General features: G+C 49.1%; 1 protein-coding gene across 2 annotated transcripts in view; it reads left to right on the plus strand.

Annotated features, from left to right (window-relative positions):
• The first annotated feature begins 1,566 nt into the window (after window positions 1-1,566).
• LOC135226538 (protein IWS1 homolog A-like) overlaps window positions 1,567-21,242 on the plus strand; it is a 62,775-nt gene continuing 43,099 nt past the window's right edge. Inside the window, exon 1 of one of the 2 annotated variants that reach the window (XM_064266193.1) lies at window positions 1,567-1,794. In XM_064266193.1, coding sequence (XP_064122263.1) covers window positions 1,773-1,794 — 22 coding nt within the window. In that variant the 5' untranslated portion in view covers window positions 1,567-1,772. The remainder of the gene's footprint in view (window positions 1,795-21,242) is intronic. The other variant, XM_064266194.1, reaches the window with a different exon arrangement.

Raw genomic sequence — 21,242 nt, forward strand, 5'->3', positions numbered from 1 at the left:
TCTCGTAATTCTTCACAATATAATAAATGTTCAGTTTTGTCTTCTTCGGCTATAAGAGATAGTTCACACCTCTTCTTTGTATTTTCCATCGAAGTTTGCCTTCAAGTACATATTGAGCCTTTAAAGGCCACTCTTTATTTTTCTGAAAAAGCTTAAGACGCGGATTTTCGAAATACTTCGGCGTTAGGAATTAGGTGTATACAACGACAAGAGAATTTTGTAGTAGTGATCCTCACGAGGACGCTCTCTCTCTCTCTCTCTCTCTCTCTCTCTCTCTCTCTCTCTCTCTCTCTCTCTCTCTCTCTCTCTCTCTCTCTCTCTCACAAAATTTCCAAGCTTTGTCGTTTTGATGTTAATATATGCTACCTTTGTGCCGTCACAACATCTGGTCCAGGTGATTCGTGTGTGAAGTTGTTGATCCAGCAATATACAAAATTATCAGTTACGTTAAGAAACGCAGACCGTTTGAGTACCATGCTTTATTTCATTTGATATTATGGCACGGCAATGTAAGCTTTCCTGAGGGTCCTTTAGTGCATAGTCTAATACCAGTTTCTCTCCAAGTGGTGGTAGGTGAGTTTTTTTCCCACACATATGGGGAATCAGTTCTGTGAAAGTACACTTCATGTGAATAAATAAATAATGAATAATGAATAATAAATATAATAATAATAATAATAATAATAATAATAATAATAATAAAATAATAATAATAATAATAATAAATTGATGTCGCTAATCACCATGGGACACCAGAGTTGAAGAGAAAGAGAGAAGGAAAAAAATGGATAAGTATCAAGATCTGAAAATAGAAATAAGAAGATATGGGAATATGCCAGTGGAAATTGTACCCATAATCATAGAGCACTGGGCACGATCCCAAGATCCCTGAAAAGGATCTAGAAAAACTAGAGGCTGCAGTAGCTCCAGGACTCATGTAGAAGATGTGATCCTAGAAACGGCGCACATTGTAAGAAAAGTGATGGGACTCTTAAGGAGGCAGGATGCAACCCGGAACCCTACGCTATAAATACTACCCAGTCGAATTGGAGGACTGTGATAGAGCAAAAAAAAAAAAAAAAAAAAAAAAAAAATAATAATAATAATAACTACAGCACGATGAATATTGGACAACTGTTTTGTTATACCAGCGTACCAGAAAGACAAATCATAAGGAGAATTGAAAGAATTTTGTACAAAATCAATTTGTGAATTCTGCCATTATTTTTTAATAAAAGCATGTTTGAAAGAGGGGGTGTGTTTCCAGCATACAGTAATAATAATAATAATAATAATAATAATAATAATAATAATAATAATAATAATAATAATAATAATAATAATAATAATAATAATAATAATAATAATAAACTTACAAAAATAGCACTGGCCTAGTGGACTGTAATAATAACGTTATCACGCAAAAGTACAAAGGATGACCATGACAGATGGGCCGTATAAATGAATTTATATTCACATTTATGCAAACTCAGACCAAACGAAGAAGAAGAAGAAAAGACTACCTGTTATAGAGGCAGACTATAATAATGTATTAAGAGAGACATTACTGTGACGGGGGAACCTTGGCGTCAGGCTGTGGGGCTCCTCGAATTTCGGGCATCGAACGCCAGGGCCAGAAGTCGTCCCCCTCCTTCAGTTTGGGTTTGCGGAATTACCTTGGTGTTTATCGGGCACTTCTGAGGGAGAAGTTGCTGAAAAGTATCGAAGTCTTAAGTGAAATCTGCGGATTCTAAGGGAAATCTTCAGGCACAATGGAATCCGGTGAGGACGGAAGTGTGTTGTTAATTGATTTGTTGGATGATTTGTCTCAGTTTAGGCTGGGAAATGTGCGTAGCATAGTCTTGAAATTAGCGTAGCCATGCCCATGTTAGACTACCATCTCTAGCTAGGTATCTCCGGGGCCAGACTCTAGGGTATCTTTAGACCCAATATATAAAGAAGCATAGGCCTTACCTAACACAGAGGAGTGAAGTTAGAGCCACAATTGATTGAGTGGATTAGCTTTTTGACCTTTATTTTAGAGGTTAGGCTTAAGCTACATAGGCTAGCTATTCATGGCCTGCAGCAGGCCATGTACGATCAATGCATGCCACCCTCCGAAAAAGTACATTAGGTATAACGTGTCCTGACACTGGAGATGGGCATCAGTCGCAACTTCTTGTTGGTGAGAAACGGAGCTAAAGACCTCTACTCTCCTTTCGAAGTAAGTATTTTCTCCAAAGTTAGAAATTAGGGCCAAATTTTAAGATTTAAACAGAGGGTAGTGAAAACGGTGGCTACGGCAGTGGAAATCTCATCAAAACGCTTTCGAAACTTTTAGGCTACTTACGCTTCAATATTTTAGAAGACTGACGCCATCTCGATGTTCACGGAGTCGCTTGTGTCAACAAACTTCCCATTTCCTGTGATAAATCCGCACACCACTTGTACCCACAGACGCTGGGGCACTTTCATCGCAACAATCGGAACACGGTCCCTTACCAGGATGTTTTTAAGTAAACAACTGTTTTGGTAGAAGACGATGACGAAGCGTGCACTAGGGTAGAACACCACGGCAGGCCAACCCTCATCACGGTGGACAGGTCTTATTCACTCGATATTTAATTGGTGAAACAAGAATACAATTGCAACTCTAAGCATACCATTTAAAAGACTGAAGTTTCGTCAACATAATGTGATATATGAAAGCCCCATACGAACTAAAATAAGCATGTGAGCTCTTCGTAAAATATGTTTTCAAGGCAGTTTTGAAATCCAATATGGCGGTTACGTTTTGCATGGAAGGTTCTCATCAGTGACGGCCACCATCTTTCCCCAGCCTTCCCAGCACTCATTTGAACAATGTTAGCGTATATATGTAACGTTTATTGATCTTACTCAAGATTGCAGTTGTAATCAGCACAATAAAACAACATTTTGTTGCCTATATTAGTGAAAGTATGAAACTTGTTATTCCCGGGGTTATGGTTGGAACTGAATTCATTCTTACCTTGTAATCGGTGGTTTTTATCCTTACTGCCATCACAACTGAAACTCCACAGTGCTTATTTGATTGTAATTATACAAATTTTGGTCTTAATTCACTCCACAGTGCACTTGAACCACGCTGTGGTTCTTGGTTCCTAAGCACTCACTCCGCAAACACAGTTACGAGCAGCAGACGACAACACTGATTATGAGATGCAAAGCTTTATTCCCTTAATTGTTTACTTTACTCAATATTTAGTTTAACTTTACTTCAAAATGTTTATTTAATTCATGTCTATTATCCCTTTTTTGCAACCAAATTAACCCCCAAAAATTACAAATGTTTCTGATGTATACTTACGAGCAGACGATGTGAGGAAAAATGACACATCGTTGCCAATCTAGTGGAGCGTCACACATACGCCGATGCATTTACAAACTATTTCGATGAATTCTAGTTGTCATAGTAATGCAGTAATGATAAAATTGCTGTATATGTACGTATATATAATACAAATAGATACGCTAATTTCACTTATTTCCCCGGTTTTGTGTAAGTCTTAGGTATACCTAGTTTGGAGGGTAAACACATACCAATTGACAACACTGATAAACAATTGAAGAGCGCAAAATGCCGCAAAGAATGCCATAGTCCCCTTGAATAAGTGCTGGTAAGAGGTTGGTTTACGATTGTTGTGATGAAAGTGCCCCAGCGTCTATGGGTACAAGTGGTGTGCAGATTTAGCACAGGAAATGGGAAGTTGTTCCGATACGTAATACAAACCCTCGGTCCTTTAACAATAGGAAGGTAACTAGCGGCAGCTGGGACGGTCGTAAGCTTCGAACAAGGGGAGAACGGTAGTTAACTGCTTGTCCGGTCGTGCGCGCGCCGCGCGCCCGGGCGGTGAAGAACCACTTTTGCTTTCGGCCGTGGTGTGACAGGACGTGTTCGTCATCGCTCTGCCCGCTATTTTCGTCGTGTGCTTTGGATGTTACAATTTCTTCTGACTGGTTTGTGTGTGGTCTTGAATGAAATTGTAAGTACTTTGTTTTCATTTTTCATTGAGTGAAGATTAATTAATCATGGATCAAGAAGAGCTTTCGCCGCGCCCACCAACTGCCCGTAGAGTGTGTCCCGGGTTGGAGGGGCGTAAATGCGGCGGATTCCGCTCTTACCCAGATATCGATCCTCATGAGTTATGTTATCGGTGTCGGGGGCGAGAATGCTCCCGAACCGAACCATGTGATGTATGTGTAAATTGGTCCGAGGCGCAGTGGGTGCTGTACGAGGGTAGGAAGAGGCGTAGGTTGACCAAGGAGTCGTCGGAAAGCTCTCCAGCGACTCCTTTGGTTACGGATACCTCGTCATCCTTCCTGCCTCCAGCTCAGCCCCCACGATTTGCGCCTTCCCCTGCGGGGGGGGTTTCGGAGTCCTTCTCCTCACTCGATCCGTCGAGTGTGGAGGAGGGTGCCCGATACCCGGATTCCCGTGCAATTGTATTCGGGGTCTTCCGTCCGCTCTGGGTGGGGTTCGTCCTCCCCCAGGCGTGAGGGTGCCCCTCTAACTGACCCGACTGTTCCTCCCTCAGGTGTGCCTTCTGTGAGTGACGACCTTGGACAGGTGTGGGCGTCGTTGGGACTGCAGGGCACCCCCAGTGTCCAGGGCTTGATTCAACGGCTAGCGGGGGCGGCAGTGGTAACTCATGGTGTGGTTACAAACTACGACCAATACGGTGTCAACACCAGCGTACGCCGCCCCTCCTCAGTGGTGTATACGCAACACATTGCGTCAGTGACTCCAACGGCGTCAATTCAAATGCCGATCGCTGCCGTGCCTAAGAGGGGCGTGCCGCCGCCACCTGGGTTTTATGTGCTGCCGACGCCCGACTTTCGCTGCCCCAAAAGTTCGCCCCTGGATCTACCACCCGTCCCAATGATGAGTTTGGCTGAGATGGAGAGGTCTGTGACGCCGGACTATGCTGCCGTACCTGCCGTACCTGCAGCGAGTGTTGCTGGCCCAGCCCCTCGCGCCGCTCCTACGAAGCGCGCGGTGCGGGACTCTAATGTGATGTTGCTGCTGGTGCTGGTCCTGCTGGTGCTGGTCCTATTGGTGCTGGTCCTGCTGCTGCTGGTCCTGCTGGTGCTGGTCCTGCTGGTGCTGGTCCTGATGGTGCTGGTCCTGCTGCTGATGTTCCTGCCGCTCCTGCCGTGCCTGCCCCTGCCCACGTCGCGTCTCGTCATGGAGGTGCTGCACCGGTCTCAGGTCTTTCCGGACAGGATCAGTCGGGGTGTGTTGCTTCGGCAATTGGCCCGACTTTTCCGTGGATGGAAGACCTGACGTCCGTCCTGAGAGAGCTGACGAAGAAGAGGAGGAAGAAGAGGAAGATGTCGTCGTCGTCTTCATCGTCTTCTTCGTCGTCTGTTGCCGCCTCTTCCCCTTCGACTTCTAAGGCTTCCAAGCCGAAGAAGAAGAAGGCTGCCTCCTCCCCCCTAAGAAGGCTCCTACGGGACCTTCGAAGGGCCCGTCTCGCTCTGGCGTGACGGGGGGTGCTTCTGCTGGTCCTCCTGTTCCCTCGGGAACGGGGCCCGTCTCCTCTTCTGAGAAGAAGAAGAAGACGGGGACCAAGGATGTGCTGGCTACTGCTGGTGCATCCGCGCCTGGTCTTAGTAGCACTGCTGCTAAGTCAGGTACCGGCTCGACTTCTCGTTCGCGAGAAGGTCCGAGTGTACGGTCTCCTTCGGGCGACCGTGCAGCCAACGTCAAGACGCCTGAGCTTGCTCACCGTCACGACAGAGGCACGGAGCAGAAGACTGTCGAGAGTCGCGCAAGTGACGCTCGCCAGGCCAGCGGCCGCTCTCGTAGCGACCAGCCGGTACCGCGGGTTGACGTACGGTCTCTGACCGGCCACGGGTTGAGGCTGAAGAAGAGGTCCCTCGACCAACGGCACCAGCTTCGGCTGGTACCAGCGGTTTGACGTGCCGTGAGGACGCTCACCGGTCTCACCGCGAAAGCGAGCTCTGCAGATCACCTGACCGCCGCTCCCACAGGGACCGGACGGAGACGGTGGCCAGCAGCAGCTCGTCTGACGCACGAGATCGGGGTCGACGTGCTCAGTCGAGCCGCTCGCCACAGGTGAGCGGCACGACCAGGCCTGCAGTACGATCCCCACCGCGGGTTGGTGATCGGCTGCAGCCCCCCACGTACGCTGGTCCTGCCAGCGAACGGGGGGGGAGCGTCAGGTCTGTCTCTCCTATACCTTCAACTTCCTCGGGCTACACCGGGAAGAGCGAGGTACCTAGGAGTGATCGTGAGAGGTGCGCCGCTCACGATCCCGCCACGACGCCGCACGAACCAGGCATGGTTGTAGGACCAGCCAGGTCGTACGCGCAAGTGGTTGGAGGCGACCGTCAGGGGTCTGTTGCTGTTCCTCCTTCTGAAGGAGGAGGGTCTCGAGAGCTGCTCCTGTTGGAGGGACTGGACGGTCCTACTCCTCAGGACGCTGTAACTCCTGAGATCCAGAGGAACTTTGCCCAGGTTATTGCGCTGATTCGTCAGCACAACGACCTGGGGGAAGGATCGCCGCTACCACCATCTGAGCCCACGTCCCGGCTCGAGTCATTTGGGGCCCGAAGAGGGAACCCAAATTGACGGGGGTGGTGGACTGCCGCGATCGGAGCTTGCAGACTCAGTCCTTGACCAGGTGGAGAATTTCGTCTCAGGACGAGAGGACTCACTTAAGTCAGGACGGTCTTCCAAGCTACTTCCTCCTCCTCGCAGCGACAGCGGAAGTTCTACGTGCCATCAGTAGATCCAATACCGCCCAAACAGGTTAACCCGGAGCTAGCTAGGCTAACTCCAGGTGTGTCCCTGCAGCAGCTCCTGTCAGAGAAACCTATGGTTCTCGCAGCAGGAGGCACTGGGCCTGGAAGCTACCGCTATGGCAGCTTTCCAGGCAGTCTCTTGGTTGGATCTGTGGTCCCTCACAGTATCCAAGGTCGCGGCGAGGCCGACCGCCGGGGGCGCTGCCCTCGAAGACGACCCCGACTTCAGGAGACTGTGCCAGTTCTGGAGGTAGGGCCATCTCCTACCTCGCCCATCAGACGGCAAACCTGTGGGCCAACTTGGTTCTCCGTCGTAGGGACGCTGTCCTTACACGAGTAGCCAAGGGGGCCGGCGTGATGAAGCGGTAAATGGACTAAGTAACGGACCAATGAAGAGTTCCTCCGCTCTCTTTCCCGGAGAGATGGTGGACGCTGCGGTGGAAAGACGGCGCACTGATGACAGTGACCGTCTGGTTCACCAGGCAGTACGAAGGTTTCTGGGCAACCTCGTACATCTGCGGCTAAGCCTAAGAGTTAGCTAGCGCTCCTCGGCTGCTAAGACGGCTGCTCCATCGAAGCCCCCGAGGAAAGACTCTTCCTGCTTCAACTTCTAGTAAAGGAGGCCGTAACCACCACCCTCCTACCAGCCTCCTTTCCCCGAGGAGGTGCTGGGAAGAAGTCGAAGCGAGGTGGGAACGCTAGGGACGGCGTTCCCCTCACCAGCTGCCGGAAGTGGGGGGGTGCCTGGCGAGCCATTGGGCACTTATTGGCAGCGCTACGGTGCCGAGACCTGGATAGTAGACGTCCTTCGGGAGGGATATCTACTACCCTTCGAATCTCGGCCACCCCTCACCTCCAACCCGGTCCATCTGCAGACATATGTTCTGGGATCCTCAAAGGACGACGCTCTTCGGCAGGAGATCAAGACCATGCTGACCAAACGAGCTGTAGAAGTCGTAGTGGATCGGTCACCGGGCTTTTACAGCCGCCTTTTCTTAGTGGAAAAGGCATACGGGGGGCTGGCGCCCGGGTGATAGATCTCTCTCCCCTGAACCGATTTGTTCGCCAGACTCGGTTCAAGATGGAGACGGCACGTTCCGTGCTGGACTCCATCAGGGAGACAACGACTTCATGCTTTCAGTGGACCTGAAGGATGCGTATTTCCAAATACCCATCCATCAGTCCTCCAGAAAAGTACCTCCGCTTCATCTTCGACGGGACGGTGTACCAATTCAGGGCACTCTGCTTCGGTCTCTCAACCGCCCCACAGGTGTTCACGAGAGTGTTCACGCTGGTGTCTGCTTGGGCCCATTCGCACGGGATACGTCTTCTGAGGTATCTCGACGATTGGCTGGTCCTGGCGAGCTCCCGCTCGCAGTTGCTGCAGGACAGGGATCGACTTCTAAAGTTTTGTCGCGATCTGGGGATCGTGATAAACTACGAGAAGTCCGATCTCTACCCAAGCAGAAGATGAAGTACCTGGGTATGCTGATCGATACGGTAGCAGCTCAAGTCCGCCCCGCAGACTTGAGGATCAGCAAATTCAGGGAGGCAGCCGGCCGGCGGTTCCTGTCTCGGCAGGAACAGGCAGCTCAGCCAATGGCAAGTCGTGATCGGCCACCTGTCGTCACTCGAGAAGTTAGTTCCTCACGGACGTCTTCACCTGCGGTCTCTCCAGTGGAGACTAAGGGAGAGTTGGTCACAGGTAAAGGATCCACCTTACTTCCCCGTGTCCATCACGGAGAAGGTGAGACAGGACCTAGCCTGGTGGCTCGACGACAGGAACCTCTTAAGAGGAGTGCCCCTACGCACTCCCCCACCCCCCGGAGATGCTGCTGTTCTCAGACGCATCGACCGAGGGATGGGGCGCACACATGGAGGAGTTGCTGGCTGCAGGTGTGTGGGACCATCACGACAAGCACCTTCACATCAATGTCCTGGACTCAAGGCGGCGTTTTACGCTCTCCAAGAGTTCCAAGACCGCTTGATGGGACACTCAGTGGTGTTGATGTGCGACAACACCACGGTAGTGGCATACGTCAACAAGCGGGGGCCTTAGTTGTCTCTCCCCGACTACACCCAGTGACGGTTGCAGGGCACGAGTGGGCACGGCTCATTCGATAGAGCTGTCAGCACGCTACATTCCAGCAAGAGGAATGTAGTACGGAAAGCTCAGCCGTCGGGATCAGGTAATAGGGACCGAGTGGTCCTCACCCAGAAGTGCGGAAAGGCCTTCAACCGTAGGGGGCGTCCGTGTCATAGACATGTTCGCCACCAGGCACAACAAAAAACTTCAATTTCATACATTCAACTACCTGTCAGATATATACACAGCTATAGACTCCGTCGTTCCCGACAGAATTCAAATTTCGCGGAACTCGCTACAGGTAGGTCGGTGATCTACCGCCCTGCTCGGGTGGGCAGGGCTAGGAAACTATTCCCGTTTTCTAATCATAATCTCTCTGTCCGCCGGCTGTATCAACATTGTGGTTTACTGCCTCCTGACTAGAAAAAAATTTTTTTTTCCGTTTTTCGCAAAGCTTCTTTTGATCATCTATCGCTGTATGTGGTGACGCACTTGGATCGTTGTTTGGCATTCGCTATCGTGGACTGTTTTTTGGACTTGGTTTTTGGATTTGTGAATATGTCGATTCTAGTGTAGTTCAGAGTGTTGTGAAGTGAGGGACCTGTAAGGTGAGGATTCCGAAAGCTCGGTAGATCCCCACTAGTTGTAGAAAGGTGTAGAATGGTTGAATGTTCAATTGAGGAATACGTGTAATGAGTGTGAGAATCTGAGTGCACAAGAGTGGAAGAATCTAGCTTCTTACTTGAAGAAGTTAGAGGAGAGATAGAGAGCGGAAGAAAAACAATAGAAGGTACTGCCTCTCATGATCTACTTTCTAGCTCTGTAGCTTCTTCCTATGATGATAATGAACCATTTCTGTTACAGCCCGTTCACAAAGGCTAATCCCTCTAGTTCGGCTTCGGAAATACGCAGAACTTTAGAGCTTTCCCTTCAGAAAATGCAGAAAAAAGTCGCAGATTGGAAGGTTACGCAAAGTGAAGTTGGACAGTGATATAGTGTCCCAGTGTAGTGTGATGGGGGCGTCTGGGGGGGGGTTTTTCGGTTCTTCTCTGCGACGCTCCCAGGCCTAGGACCACTTCACAAGCCCATGGACCCGGAGAGGAGAAGGAAAGTCTCGAAAGCCGTAGGGGGTTGTGGAGAATCCCCAACGATCAGGCGGTCCCTTCGGCAGAATCGATCGTATCGACTTGTAAAGGACCGCTATAGGAGGGTCCTACGAGAGTGCTTTTCGTCGTCGAGTTCGCCTCTTTCTCCGAGAAGAGGGTGGAAGGGTCGAATCCTTTCCGCTTTGAAGAGGATATGCAAGAGCCTGCCAGGCGCCAGGCGCCTGCGGACCATGAGATCAATTCGAGTCCCGAGCGCTTCTCAGAAGGAGGAGCGCTCTTCGGTAGAAAATGAGGGCGATAAACGGTCAGACTCGAGAATGGAGGAAGATCCTAGATAGAGCGCCTTCCAGATCTCCCTCTCCTAAATTCGGAGATTCTCAACAAGGAAATCTTGAAGAAATATGCAAGAGCCAATTAGCCTTGCTAGTAGAACCGTTATAAAGGAGGCCTACTCGTAAGAAGGGACGATAGGCTTGCTATAAAAGATCGAAAGACAACTATTCCTGCCAGGCGCGACGCATCATTCAGGGGGAGTTGTCGCTCAGGAGGCCATCTCTGGGGGGTGGCGGATGAATAGACAGGCGAGAGGTAGGAAAGGAAGCTATCCTGTCAAGAGTGGGCGCAACCAGAAGCCAGACTCCGAGTAGGCGTAACGAGCCAGGACAACCATTCAAGATTCTCAAATCAAGCGCCAAGAGCTGGATGAAGAGGAAGATCTGTTAGGAGTAGAGCACTTTATAAGACGGAAAGCTCCTACTAAACATCAGACGGATACTCCTCCCAAGCACCAGGAGTATTCGAACTATTACTCCTCCAGGCGCCAGGAGTATTACGAAGCTTATACTCTCCCAGGACGCAGGAATTGCGGAATTAATACTCCTACCACGCGCCCCAGGGAGTATTATGAACAGAATGACGCCTATAAAAAGCCAGGAGGCATTCGAGGCGCTTTGCGCCTGCCAGGCGCCTGCTGAAAGCCAGGGAAGTATTCGAGGCGCTCTGCGCCTGCCAGGCGCAGGTCGCTTTTTTTTTTTTTTTCTTGTTTTTTCTTTTTGATGAAACTGCGCCTGCCAGGCGCCAGGCGCCTGATGAAAATGCGCCTGGCCAGGCGCCAAGGCGCCTGATGAAAAATGCGCCTGCCAGGCGCATGCGCCTGCTGAAGTGACCTGACACTCGTAAGAGAGTAAGAGAGGAGTCAGTAGAAAGGAGAGAACCTTCCTTCCGAGTCTCTTAACCCAGTAAGATGCCTCGGAGGAGAAAATGAAAGGATCTTCTCATTATTAAAGGTCCTTTCGTCCCTGCTGTTGGAGGATATGGAGGGACTCTTTGACACCAGCTGCTCCCCCTTCGCCACGTTCGCAGTTTTCGAGCACGAAAACGCTCAAAGTCCTCCTCTTTCCTCAAAATGAAGCCTGCCATTTCTAGGGACGATGCGCTTACAATCTCTTGACTCCTGGTTAAGAAGAAGAAGGAGTTAGGAAGGCGGTATTTGTATGCCCCCGCCACAAACTTACAGGGAGCGAGAGGAATTTGGTACGAAAACGGGAGAGGATATGGATTGTCTCTGCCCCGTTTCAGCCGATCAGATTTCTCGAGTTTGGTGGATTCGTTCGCGAAGGCACGCCTTCGAATGCAGGCGAAGGTTACATGGGGGCTTTCGGCAGGAAACGGACCACTCATCAAGGTCTTTTCATTACTTTAGAGTTTTAACTCTTAGATTGGTCCCTTGGGGTTCTGGCCAAAAGAAATCCTCAAGAAAATGAACAAACTCGACCCAGAAACCTGAATTGCATACTAGCATGCATTGATAAGGCTGTTCAGATGGATCAGCGAGGTATTGATCGTATATGGTGCAGGAGTTTTTAAAGAAAAGAGCGGTGCACAGTGCTTTCCTCACAAAGGCCGTCTCTCATTCGCAGAGAGCCGCCTTAGTGTTTGCGCCTCGCTTCAGGAAACACCTTTTCCATCGCAGTTGGTGAAGGACATAGCGATTCTCTGACGGAAAAGGCCACCCCAGGATCTCCTTAGACAATCATCAAGGAGAGTAGGCTTGTGGCTATGTGAGTAGGAAGAAGAACAGGGCTCACCCAGCTCAGGAAACAGCCCTTTCGAGGAGGTCTTCCAACTAGACCGATAGCCAGAAGGAGTCAACCGATAACAGAGGGGTAGGTCTTTCCTTCCGTGCCTTTAAAGAAAGGAAGTGAGAGTTCCGTCCTCCAGCACACGGAGGGAGCCAGGATTACGTATTTTGTGAAAGCTCACTCTCCCGCCCCCTCACCCATTTGCTCTGGGAAGACTTAGGAGCCAACACTTGGACGATGGTCGATCCATCAAGAAGGGGTTAATCGCATCCAATTCAAGGACATTCCTCCCTTGACAACATTCCGGAGGGAATTGTCCGCCAGAATACAGGGGACGCAGGATGAATGACGGACACTCTTCGGCAAATGGTGGAACAGATGGGGAAAAAAGGGCAATAGAACTTGTACTGGATTGCCAACCTCCCCGGGGTTTTACAACCGCTCTTGTTTCTTGTAACAAAAGCGCGGGGGGATGGAGACCGGGTAATGGACGTAAGTGCGCTGAAAAAAATTGCTCCGAACAAACAGAAGTTCAGAATGGAAAGTCTGCCTCCGTCATTGCAGCACTACTGGCAAGGGGATTGGTGGTGTCCATAGACTTCAGGACGCATACTTCACATCCCGCGATCCACATTCGTCGAGGAAGTACCTTCGATTTAGTTCGAAGGAAGAAAATTATCAGTTGCAGGGCCCTGTTTTTCGGCCTATCACGGTTCCTCAAGTCTTCACAGACGTGATGAAAAATGTAGCGAGACACCTACACTTGAAAGGGATAAATTGTCTCAATGTACCTGGACGACGGCTCATCAGAGCCAGGTCTCAAAAGCAGTGTTGGAGGAACTGTTAATAAAACACTGGGAGTTGGACAAAGTCTTTGGGACTGATTCGTGAACATCGAGAAAGTCTCAGATGATCCCCAGCCAGACGTGGTTTATCTGGGGATTCAGATGGATTCTCGGGGTTTTCGAAGCTTTATCCATCGCAAAAGAGAGACTAAAGAAAGCTGTTCCAAAAGTATCGAACTTTAGGGAAAGAGCGCACTTCGGCGAGGGAATGGCTGAGTCCTTCTGGGAACCCTTTCCTCGCTCGAGCATTTCTTCGACTCGGGAGATTACATCTTCGACCGCTTCAGTGCTTCCTAAGAAGAAGTTTAGTTGGAGTTGGAAGTGACAGGTCAGCTACGGGATACGTTTCAAATATCGGAAGAAATAAACAACAACATTTGAAAGTGGTGGGTTGTTCCACTAAAGGAAAAACAAAAAGGAGGTCCCTGCAAGTACGGAACCCAGCCTTAATGTTTTCCAGACGCCTCGAGAGGCGGGATGGGGTGCAACATTGGACCAGAGAAGTGTTCAGGCAACCTGGTCCGGCAGAAGAAACGGTGGTCATGGCCCATAAATTGCACAAAGAGCTCTTAGCAAGTGACCTGGCGCTAAAGAGCTTCGAACACTAGTCAGAGGTTAAAGTCGTGCAGATAAATTCGGACAAACGACAGCTCTGGCTATGCAAAAAGCAAGGAGGGAACGCAACTCTTTGCTCTGTCGAGCTTGCACGGGATCTATGATGTTGGGGCGAACCAAAGGGAAGGTAATTCTTCTAACAAGGTTGTTCAAGGGGAGATGAATGTGAGGATCGGACCCAGGAACTGAGCAGGAGATTCAGTCCTTCCACAGAAGGAACTCCACTTCAGAAGTCTGTCAGAGACTGTGGCGCCTTTGGGGGAGCCTCAAATAGAATCTTGCGCCAACAGTCCTCTCCCAAGAGGATAGAGGACATTTTGTGCCCTGGTGGAGATCCCCGGCTTAGCTAAAACAGACGCCTTTCTCCTGGACTGGTCAGGGAATAGACGTTTACGCTTTTCCCCCTGCCCTTTCAAGATACTGGGGGAAGTAAGTCAGAAAATTATTGGCATACCGAAGGAACCAAGATGACTCTGATCGTCGTATTGGCCATCTCAAATCTGGTTCACAGAAGGTGATGGAATGGACAGTGGACTTCCCCCAGATCCTTCCAAACAGAATAGATCTGACTCAAACAACCCCACTTCGAGAGGTACCATCAAAATCTACCCGCTCCTGCTCGACTGCCTTGTCGACTATGAAAGAACTCGTCAGAAGTCGAGGGGGTTTTCTCGCCCAGGCATGCAATGCAATTGCTAGAGCCCGCAGACCATCTACGAGGCGAGTTGTACCAATCGAAGTGGGAAGTTTCAGAAACTGGATGTAGGGTCGATAGAAGCTTGTCCTCTTTCCTAGTACCTCTGGGACGAAATTGCAGATTTCCTTCATTTCTTAGGCAAGAAGTCGCATCCTCTCTGGTACCAACTATAAGGGGAACAGGAGTATGCTCTCAGCGATCTTTAGAAAAACAGAGGATTAGATCTAACGAAGACAAGGATTTACACGCACCTCATTAGTTCATTCCGAAACATCTAAATCACGCCGAAACCTAAGGTTTCCAAGCTGGAAATTAGGGATTTGGTAGTTCTAAAATTTCTGTCATCAGTGAATCGAACTCTTCACACTGCTTCGTTCCGCAATATCACTAGAAAGTGTTTGTGTGCTGATGTCTCTTGCAACCGGCAAAAAGAATCAGTGAGTGCAAGCCCTTGAATCAAGAGTTGGCTTCAAGGGAGACTCCGCAATGTGTTCATTTCAGTCCCTTTTCTGCAAAAATGAAAACCATTACGAATCCTGGCCCAGGAGTTTCGAAGTTAAGGACTGTTAGCTTGGTGGGCAGAGAGGCAGAAAGATCCCTGGCCCCAGTTAGAGCTCTAAAATTATCTGGTCTTCGACCAGGAAAGAAGCAGTTGGGAGGTTCGCAGAAAAGTCTTGGTGCTCAGTGAAAGACCCAAAAAGACAAATGTCCGAACGAACGCATTAGCCTTCTTTGTGAGAAGTTTTATCACAGAGCATCATAGAAGTGTACAGATGATTCGTTTAATCCCTAGAGTCGGGAGCCCACGAAGTTAGAGCAATCGCAACCTCTTGGCGTTCCAAAGAAATATGTCATAAAGAACATCTTGGACACAACTTATTGGAGATGCAACTCTGTGTTTGAATCCATTATTTAAAAGAGTGACGAGTTACGTATGATAAATGCTTTCGTTAGGTCCGTTTGTGGTCAGACAGACGGTTCTGGGTAAAGGAGAAAGCCACCAATCTTAAACTTATGTACGTAACCCTCTTGCGGATGTGTTCTCGGGGTTTGCGATTGATGGGAGTGTCAGTTGTCGCTCAGGCGGGCCTTCACTTCTCTTTATTGAAAATACGGAGTGTCTACAGGTAGTGACATCTGACTATTAGAGGGGTACAAAAATTTGTTATTTTTGTATGTAGATTTTCGAGTTGTGGTGTTTGCAAGAGTTTGGGATAACTCGAGGCAATCTCTAGAACTAACACGGGTTAGTTAGGATCGGGGTGCTCGGGATTGGTTGTGTTGCTCCATTAAATTAGTGCGTGGTGTCATATGAGCGGATGTGCTCCCATTGACAAACGCCATTAGGATTCTGTAGAAGTAAGGGGAAGAGAGACCCCATCGACAGATCCACAAGAATTCTGGCCACAGATCACGATCTCGCTAAGGTTCTTGAGATGAAGAGTGACTCCTCGCAGTAGCCACGAAGTCCTCTCCATCAGAAAAGGTAGGAACTAAGGTTTATTTATAACCTACAAATATGTTGTTTACCTGTCTAGTCAGTTAGTTGCTGTCTCTTGCCCCACCAAAGGGTGTTCAATCAGCTATGTATATATCTGACAGGTAAGTGAAGGTATGAAAATGGACATTGTTATGATACAAGAAAAGTTTCATAACATATTACCTGTGCAGATATATACAATTGAAGACCCACCAGCCTCCCCGCAGGAAGAAAGGGGGAAGAGAGATATGAATTAGAAAAACAGGAATAGTCCTAGCCCCTGCACCCAGAGCAGGGCGGTAGATCCCTTGACCTACCTGTAGCGAGTGCCGGAATTGAAATTCTGTCGGAAAAGATCGGGTCTATAGCTATGTATATATACTGCAGGTAAGTATGTATGAAACTTATTGTATCATAAACAATGTCATGTTTTTGCTCAGCCGTACCGACCATGGGCAGCTGCAGAGGACGCTCTTCAAACACCCCTGGGACAACCTCTTCGTCTACGCCTTCCTCCTTATTTGTCTGATTCGGAAATTGATCAGCCGAGCGCTGGTCACTCCCAATCTCAGGATGATCTTGGTTGGCTCCCAAACGACCTCAAGCTTTGGTATACGGACCTGCGGTCTTCTTGCAGGAGAACCCGAGAGAAGATGCCCACTGGCACAACCTTCTAGCCCAGCCAACACGTTTAGACGTACCACCGAGCAGTCCAGTCCCTACAAACTTCACGGTGGCTGTTATCCACCATCTCTTTGAGACGAGAGGCTTTTCGCAAGCGCAGCAACAGAGATGGCTGGACAACGTTCAGACAGCCTCTGCAGCTGTGGACAGGGAAGGGGCCGTCTTCTGTGGTTGGTGTCGTAGACGGGGTCGTATCTCGTCTCAGAGCAACTTCTTCAGCAGTAGAGGATTTGCTCGTATTTCTTCGCCGGAGAGAGAGAAGCTCCTCTCAGTACCACAGTTAAAGGATATAAGAGCTGCACTGGCATCGTCCTAAACTGAGGGGACTGGACATCGAAACCGTTCGAGATCTCCTTGCTAATGAGGGAGCTTCGGAAAGGTCTTGCCCATCCAGGGAGCTCAGGCCACCTGAGTGGGGATGTGAACCCTCGTCCTTAGGAGTTGACTCGAAGACCATTCGGCCACTCCGAGAGTCGTCAGACAGGGATCTGACCATCAAGACCCTATTCTTGCTGGCCTGGCATCGGCGAAGAGAAGAGAGTAGGGGACTTCATGGGTCTGTCCTTCAATGTAAACATTCCAGGGGCTGGGGATCTGTGACGCTCGATTTTCGTCCCCGAAGTTCGTAGCTAAGACTCGAATCCGTCGATCCATGACGAAAAGTTCGAGTCTTCACAATCCCTCCCTAATGGATTTCACCGGACAACGATACGGAATGAGCTGCTGCTTTGTCCTGTGAGGGCGCTCGGCGCTATCTGAAGAAAACTCGGACCACCTCAGGCCCTGAGGTCGAGGCCTCTTCGTTAGCACTGGGGGTACCAAGAAAGAAGTATTCCAAGAAAACGCTTCTTTCTGGCTGGTCGTGAGGTGATCAGGAGAGCGTCGAGGCTGATGGTAGTGACGACATCCGTACGCTCGACCGAGAGCCACGAAAGTCAGAGGTATTGGACCTCTTTGGCGTTCCGCAAGAACTTCTCCGGGTGGCGAGGTCCTGAAGGCAGGTGTCTGGGCCAACCAGACTACCTTCACGTCCTTCTACCTTCGGGATATTGCCACAAGTCTTGGATACTTTTTCTTGGGACTGTGGTGGCTGCTCAACACGGTGTGTAAGCTTACCCAGCACCCGAGCAGGCCGAAACGACACAGCATCGATTCCTGGTGAGGACTGTAGAATGAATGGTTGAATGAGAGTGCGACTGGCTTCTCTTCTCCATCTTTCTCTCTCTCATACCTGTGGGCAGGGGTAACGGCGTCACCATGCTGGAAAGGAAATCCGATGCAGGTAAGATACTCAAACCGAGGCCCCAATCTATCCCTTAGTTAGGGATAGAAGCAAATATCCTCCCCTCCCTCCAACAAGAGGGGAGGAGGGATGCCTTACTTGAGACAAACCCCATAACGTTAGGTTGGCTCCTGTACAGGAACAAGTTCTTGCAATTGCTGGTACGAAGAGATACATAGAGATATGCTTGCTCTTCTTAGTACTTGGATCAGAGGTCTGACCATGGACCTGCGATGTGCACCACCCGGATCAATCGGGCCAGAGGTTTGGATCCTCCCCTTGCTCGTTACGGAACAGGGAGGCATTCCAAGGTTGGACGAACACCAGTCGTCACCAAAAAGACTCAGCTTCACCCACCAAGAAGTGAGTCTGCCTATGTAAAGGACCGAGGGTTTGGATTTACGTATCGGACCAAATGACAATTTGTCGAAAAAATTGCATTTCCTAAACTATACCAAAAACCTGAGGTCCTTTACATATAGTCCCACCTCATAACACCCATCACTCATCGCAACTGTTGCATGGGCCTAAAGCAAACAAAATATGATTCTTCACCGCCCGCGCGCGACGACCGGACAAGCAGTAACGACGTTCTCCCCTTGTTCGAAGCTTCCGGACCGTCCAGCTGCCGCTAGTACTTCCTATTGTTACAGGAACTCAGGTTTTATAGTTAGGAAAAATGCAATTTTCGACTAAAATTGTCATTTTGTTGACACAAGCGAATCCGTAAACTCAAGATTTGGCGTCAATCTTCGAAACATTTTAGTGTAAGTAAAAATTTCTAAAGCGTTTTGGTGAGATTTCCACTGCCGTAGCCACCCTTTCAGTACCGCTCTGTTTAAATCTTAAATTTATGCATTCACTTACCTGTCAGAATATTATGAGCTAGAGACTCCGTCGTCCCGATAGAAATTCGAATTCGCGGCACACTCTACAGGTAGGCAGGTGATCTACCGCCCCCGCCGCTTGGGGGAATAGGAATCATTTTCATTTTCTAAGACAGATTTTCTCTATCGGCCGTGACAGCAACATTGTTTGTGTATACTACTGATTTTTGATTTTCGTATTGTTTCATGCTATTGATTCTTCTAAGCCGGTTATTTTGGTGACGTATTGGATCTTGGTGTGATCACTCTTTCGTGGACTGTTTTTTGGACTGGTTTTGGATATTTCTCATGATGTCACGGATTCGAGCTTACGGTTAGAGAAGTACCCAGTGGTGGAAATGAAGGGATGCATGGTGAGGATACCGAAATCTTCGGTAGAACCCTCACACGTTTGTAAAAGGGTGTAGAAGGAATGAAACGTCAAGTTTCTATACACCTGTGTGACTGTGTAAATAGAATGAGGAGAATGGAAGAATTTATCATATAAGGAATTAGGATATGGATAGGGCTAGGAAGGCTTTCCTCCAAGAAGAGTAAGTAGGTCTCGCTCTAACGAGCGATTGAAATTTAACACCTAACCCTAAACCTCTATCTTCTTCCTCTAGTACTACGACTGCAATCCCGGCAACGGAAATTGCAGATCTTAAAGGCTGGCGCTACAAAAGGATGGAACGTCAAATGCTGACGTTGAAAGGTAAGCACAGTGTAGTGGAATAAGGTTCCCTAGTGAAGTGAGAGGTCGTCTGATCGGCTCTGTCTCGCTCCCAGGCCTCGACCTTTCCAAGCTCACAGGCCCAGAGGAGAAGTGGAATGTCGAAAGCCTACGGAGGTACGGAGACTGACACCAACGATCAGGCGTCCCCTCGGCAGATTCTGTGACGACTCCGAACTGCCAAGGGATCGCTATCGAAAAAGCATCATTAAAGAAGTGTTTTTCTTCGTCAGATTCTTTAACCGAATGTAAGGGGATGGAGTTCTGATGAACTGTCACGCCCCTAAAGAGAAGTTGGAAGGGCTCCTACTTTGGATCAAGCCCTGAAGCTTTTCTCCGACTCTATCACCTGTGAGAAGAAGAGAAGAGATTGGGTCCTAAACGGAAATCGGGGTTTCTTCCGCTTAGAGACATGCCTCACTGAATCAGGGAAGGAAAAAAAAGAGAGTGCGGCTGCAAACAATTATCCTAAAGTGCAGGACCAACTTTCAGCCTTAGTAGGAGGTTTTTACTAAGGAACCTCCCAGGAAAAGGAATCTTTTAGTTCCTATAAGAGACGAAGGAAAGAAAGATAGAAAGGAAGGTTTCGGGCTTATACCTCGGAGAGTATGAAGAATGCGGCCAAAAACGCCAACCTGGCGCATGCGCCAGATGCGCCAGATGAGTGTGAAGGACTCAAACGAGTCAGAAGAGCAGAGAAAGCGCCATATGCGCAGAAAGAGCCAGCCTGGCGAAATGCGCCAAGAAGCGCCAGAGGCGCCAGATGCGCCAGAAGCGCCCCACCCTTTTTTTTTTTTTTCCCGAAATGCGCCATATGCGCCAGAAGAGCCAGTCCTGGCGAAATGCGCCAGAATAGCGCCAGATGCGCCAGAATCTCCACAAATGCCAAAAAAATGCCGTCCAGAAGCGCCAGCTGGCGCAGGAATCACGAGCGGCCAACCCGGCGCAATGGAGACACAAGTGGCAAATAAGAGGACGGAATTCTTCCAAAAAGACAATTAAGCCAAGAGGATTTGTTTAGCTTTCGGAAGGATAAAACTTTACCGGAAAGGACTCCCTTATAGTTGTAGCACAAGCGGGCCGTATTCATTGTCAGGGACATAGGTGACGGCGAAAGTGATAGGACGAGGACGTCCTTCGTTGACAGTGAGAGAAAAGGTGTCGCACAAGCGCCATCGCTCTGCAGGAGAAGGTCGGTCGTTTGCAGGTCACCTATCTTCGTAGGACGCAATTATCGCACAGGCGGTCGTCGTTCGTGCGGAGAGTGGGGTGGATGTTGCAATAGGCCAGTCTCCTACTGGAAATAAACAATCCTCTTCGGAATTGGATTTGGAAGAGATTTCGGACTCTGAAGGATCACTCGGCCGGGTTGGTCAGATTACAAGACGCTGGCAGCCCTCTTACTTCAAGAGTTTGGGTACTTCTTAAGCCCTAACTGCTCCTCCTTCTCCAAGTCTTGTTTACAAGCACGAAGGTCCCGAAACAATCATCTTTTATTTAAAATGCAAGCAACCATTTCCATGAACAAGGCTCTCCGATTCGTAGAAATTGGTGGAATCCAAGGAGAAGGCGGGGAAGACAGTCTTTACCTGCCCTCCGTCCAGACTATCAGGGAAGAAGGGGAATTTGGTACGAGACGGCACAACCACGGGGGTTCTAACTCTCCCGTCAAGCTGAAGCCGATTTTTCGAAATCTGGTGATTCGTTAGGAGACAAGCCTTGTCATTTCAGCAAAGATCACATGGGGACTTCTGAGTTATGGGACCATCTACTCAAGGAGTGGTTAAGGTCTTAGAAGTTTTTCACTTCTTAGACTGGTCCCTTGGGTGTGGCCAAAAAGACACAAGAGGGAGAATATCTTAGTCCAGAAGTCCTTCATAGTGTTCTTTCCTGTATGGGGACAAGGCGGGGTTCAGGATGGACAGGAGAGGTGGCCTCTCTGTTTGATGGTATTCTG

The sequence above is a fragment of the Macrobrachium nipponense genome, chromosome 14 (assembly GCF_015104395.2).
Source record: "Macrobrachium nipponense isolate FS-2020 chromosome 14, ASM1510439v2, whole genome shotgun sequence".
Taxonomy (NCBI): Eukaryota; Metazoa; Arthropoda; class Malacostraca; order Decapoda; family Palaemonidae; genus Macrobrachium; species Macrobrachium nipponense.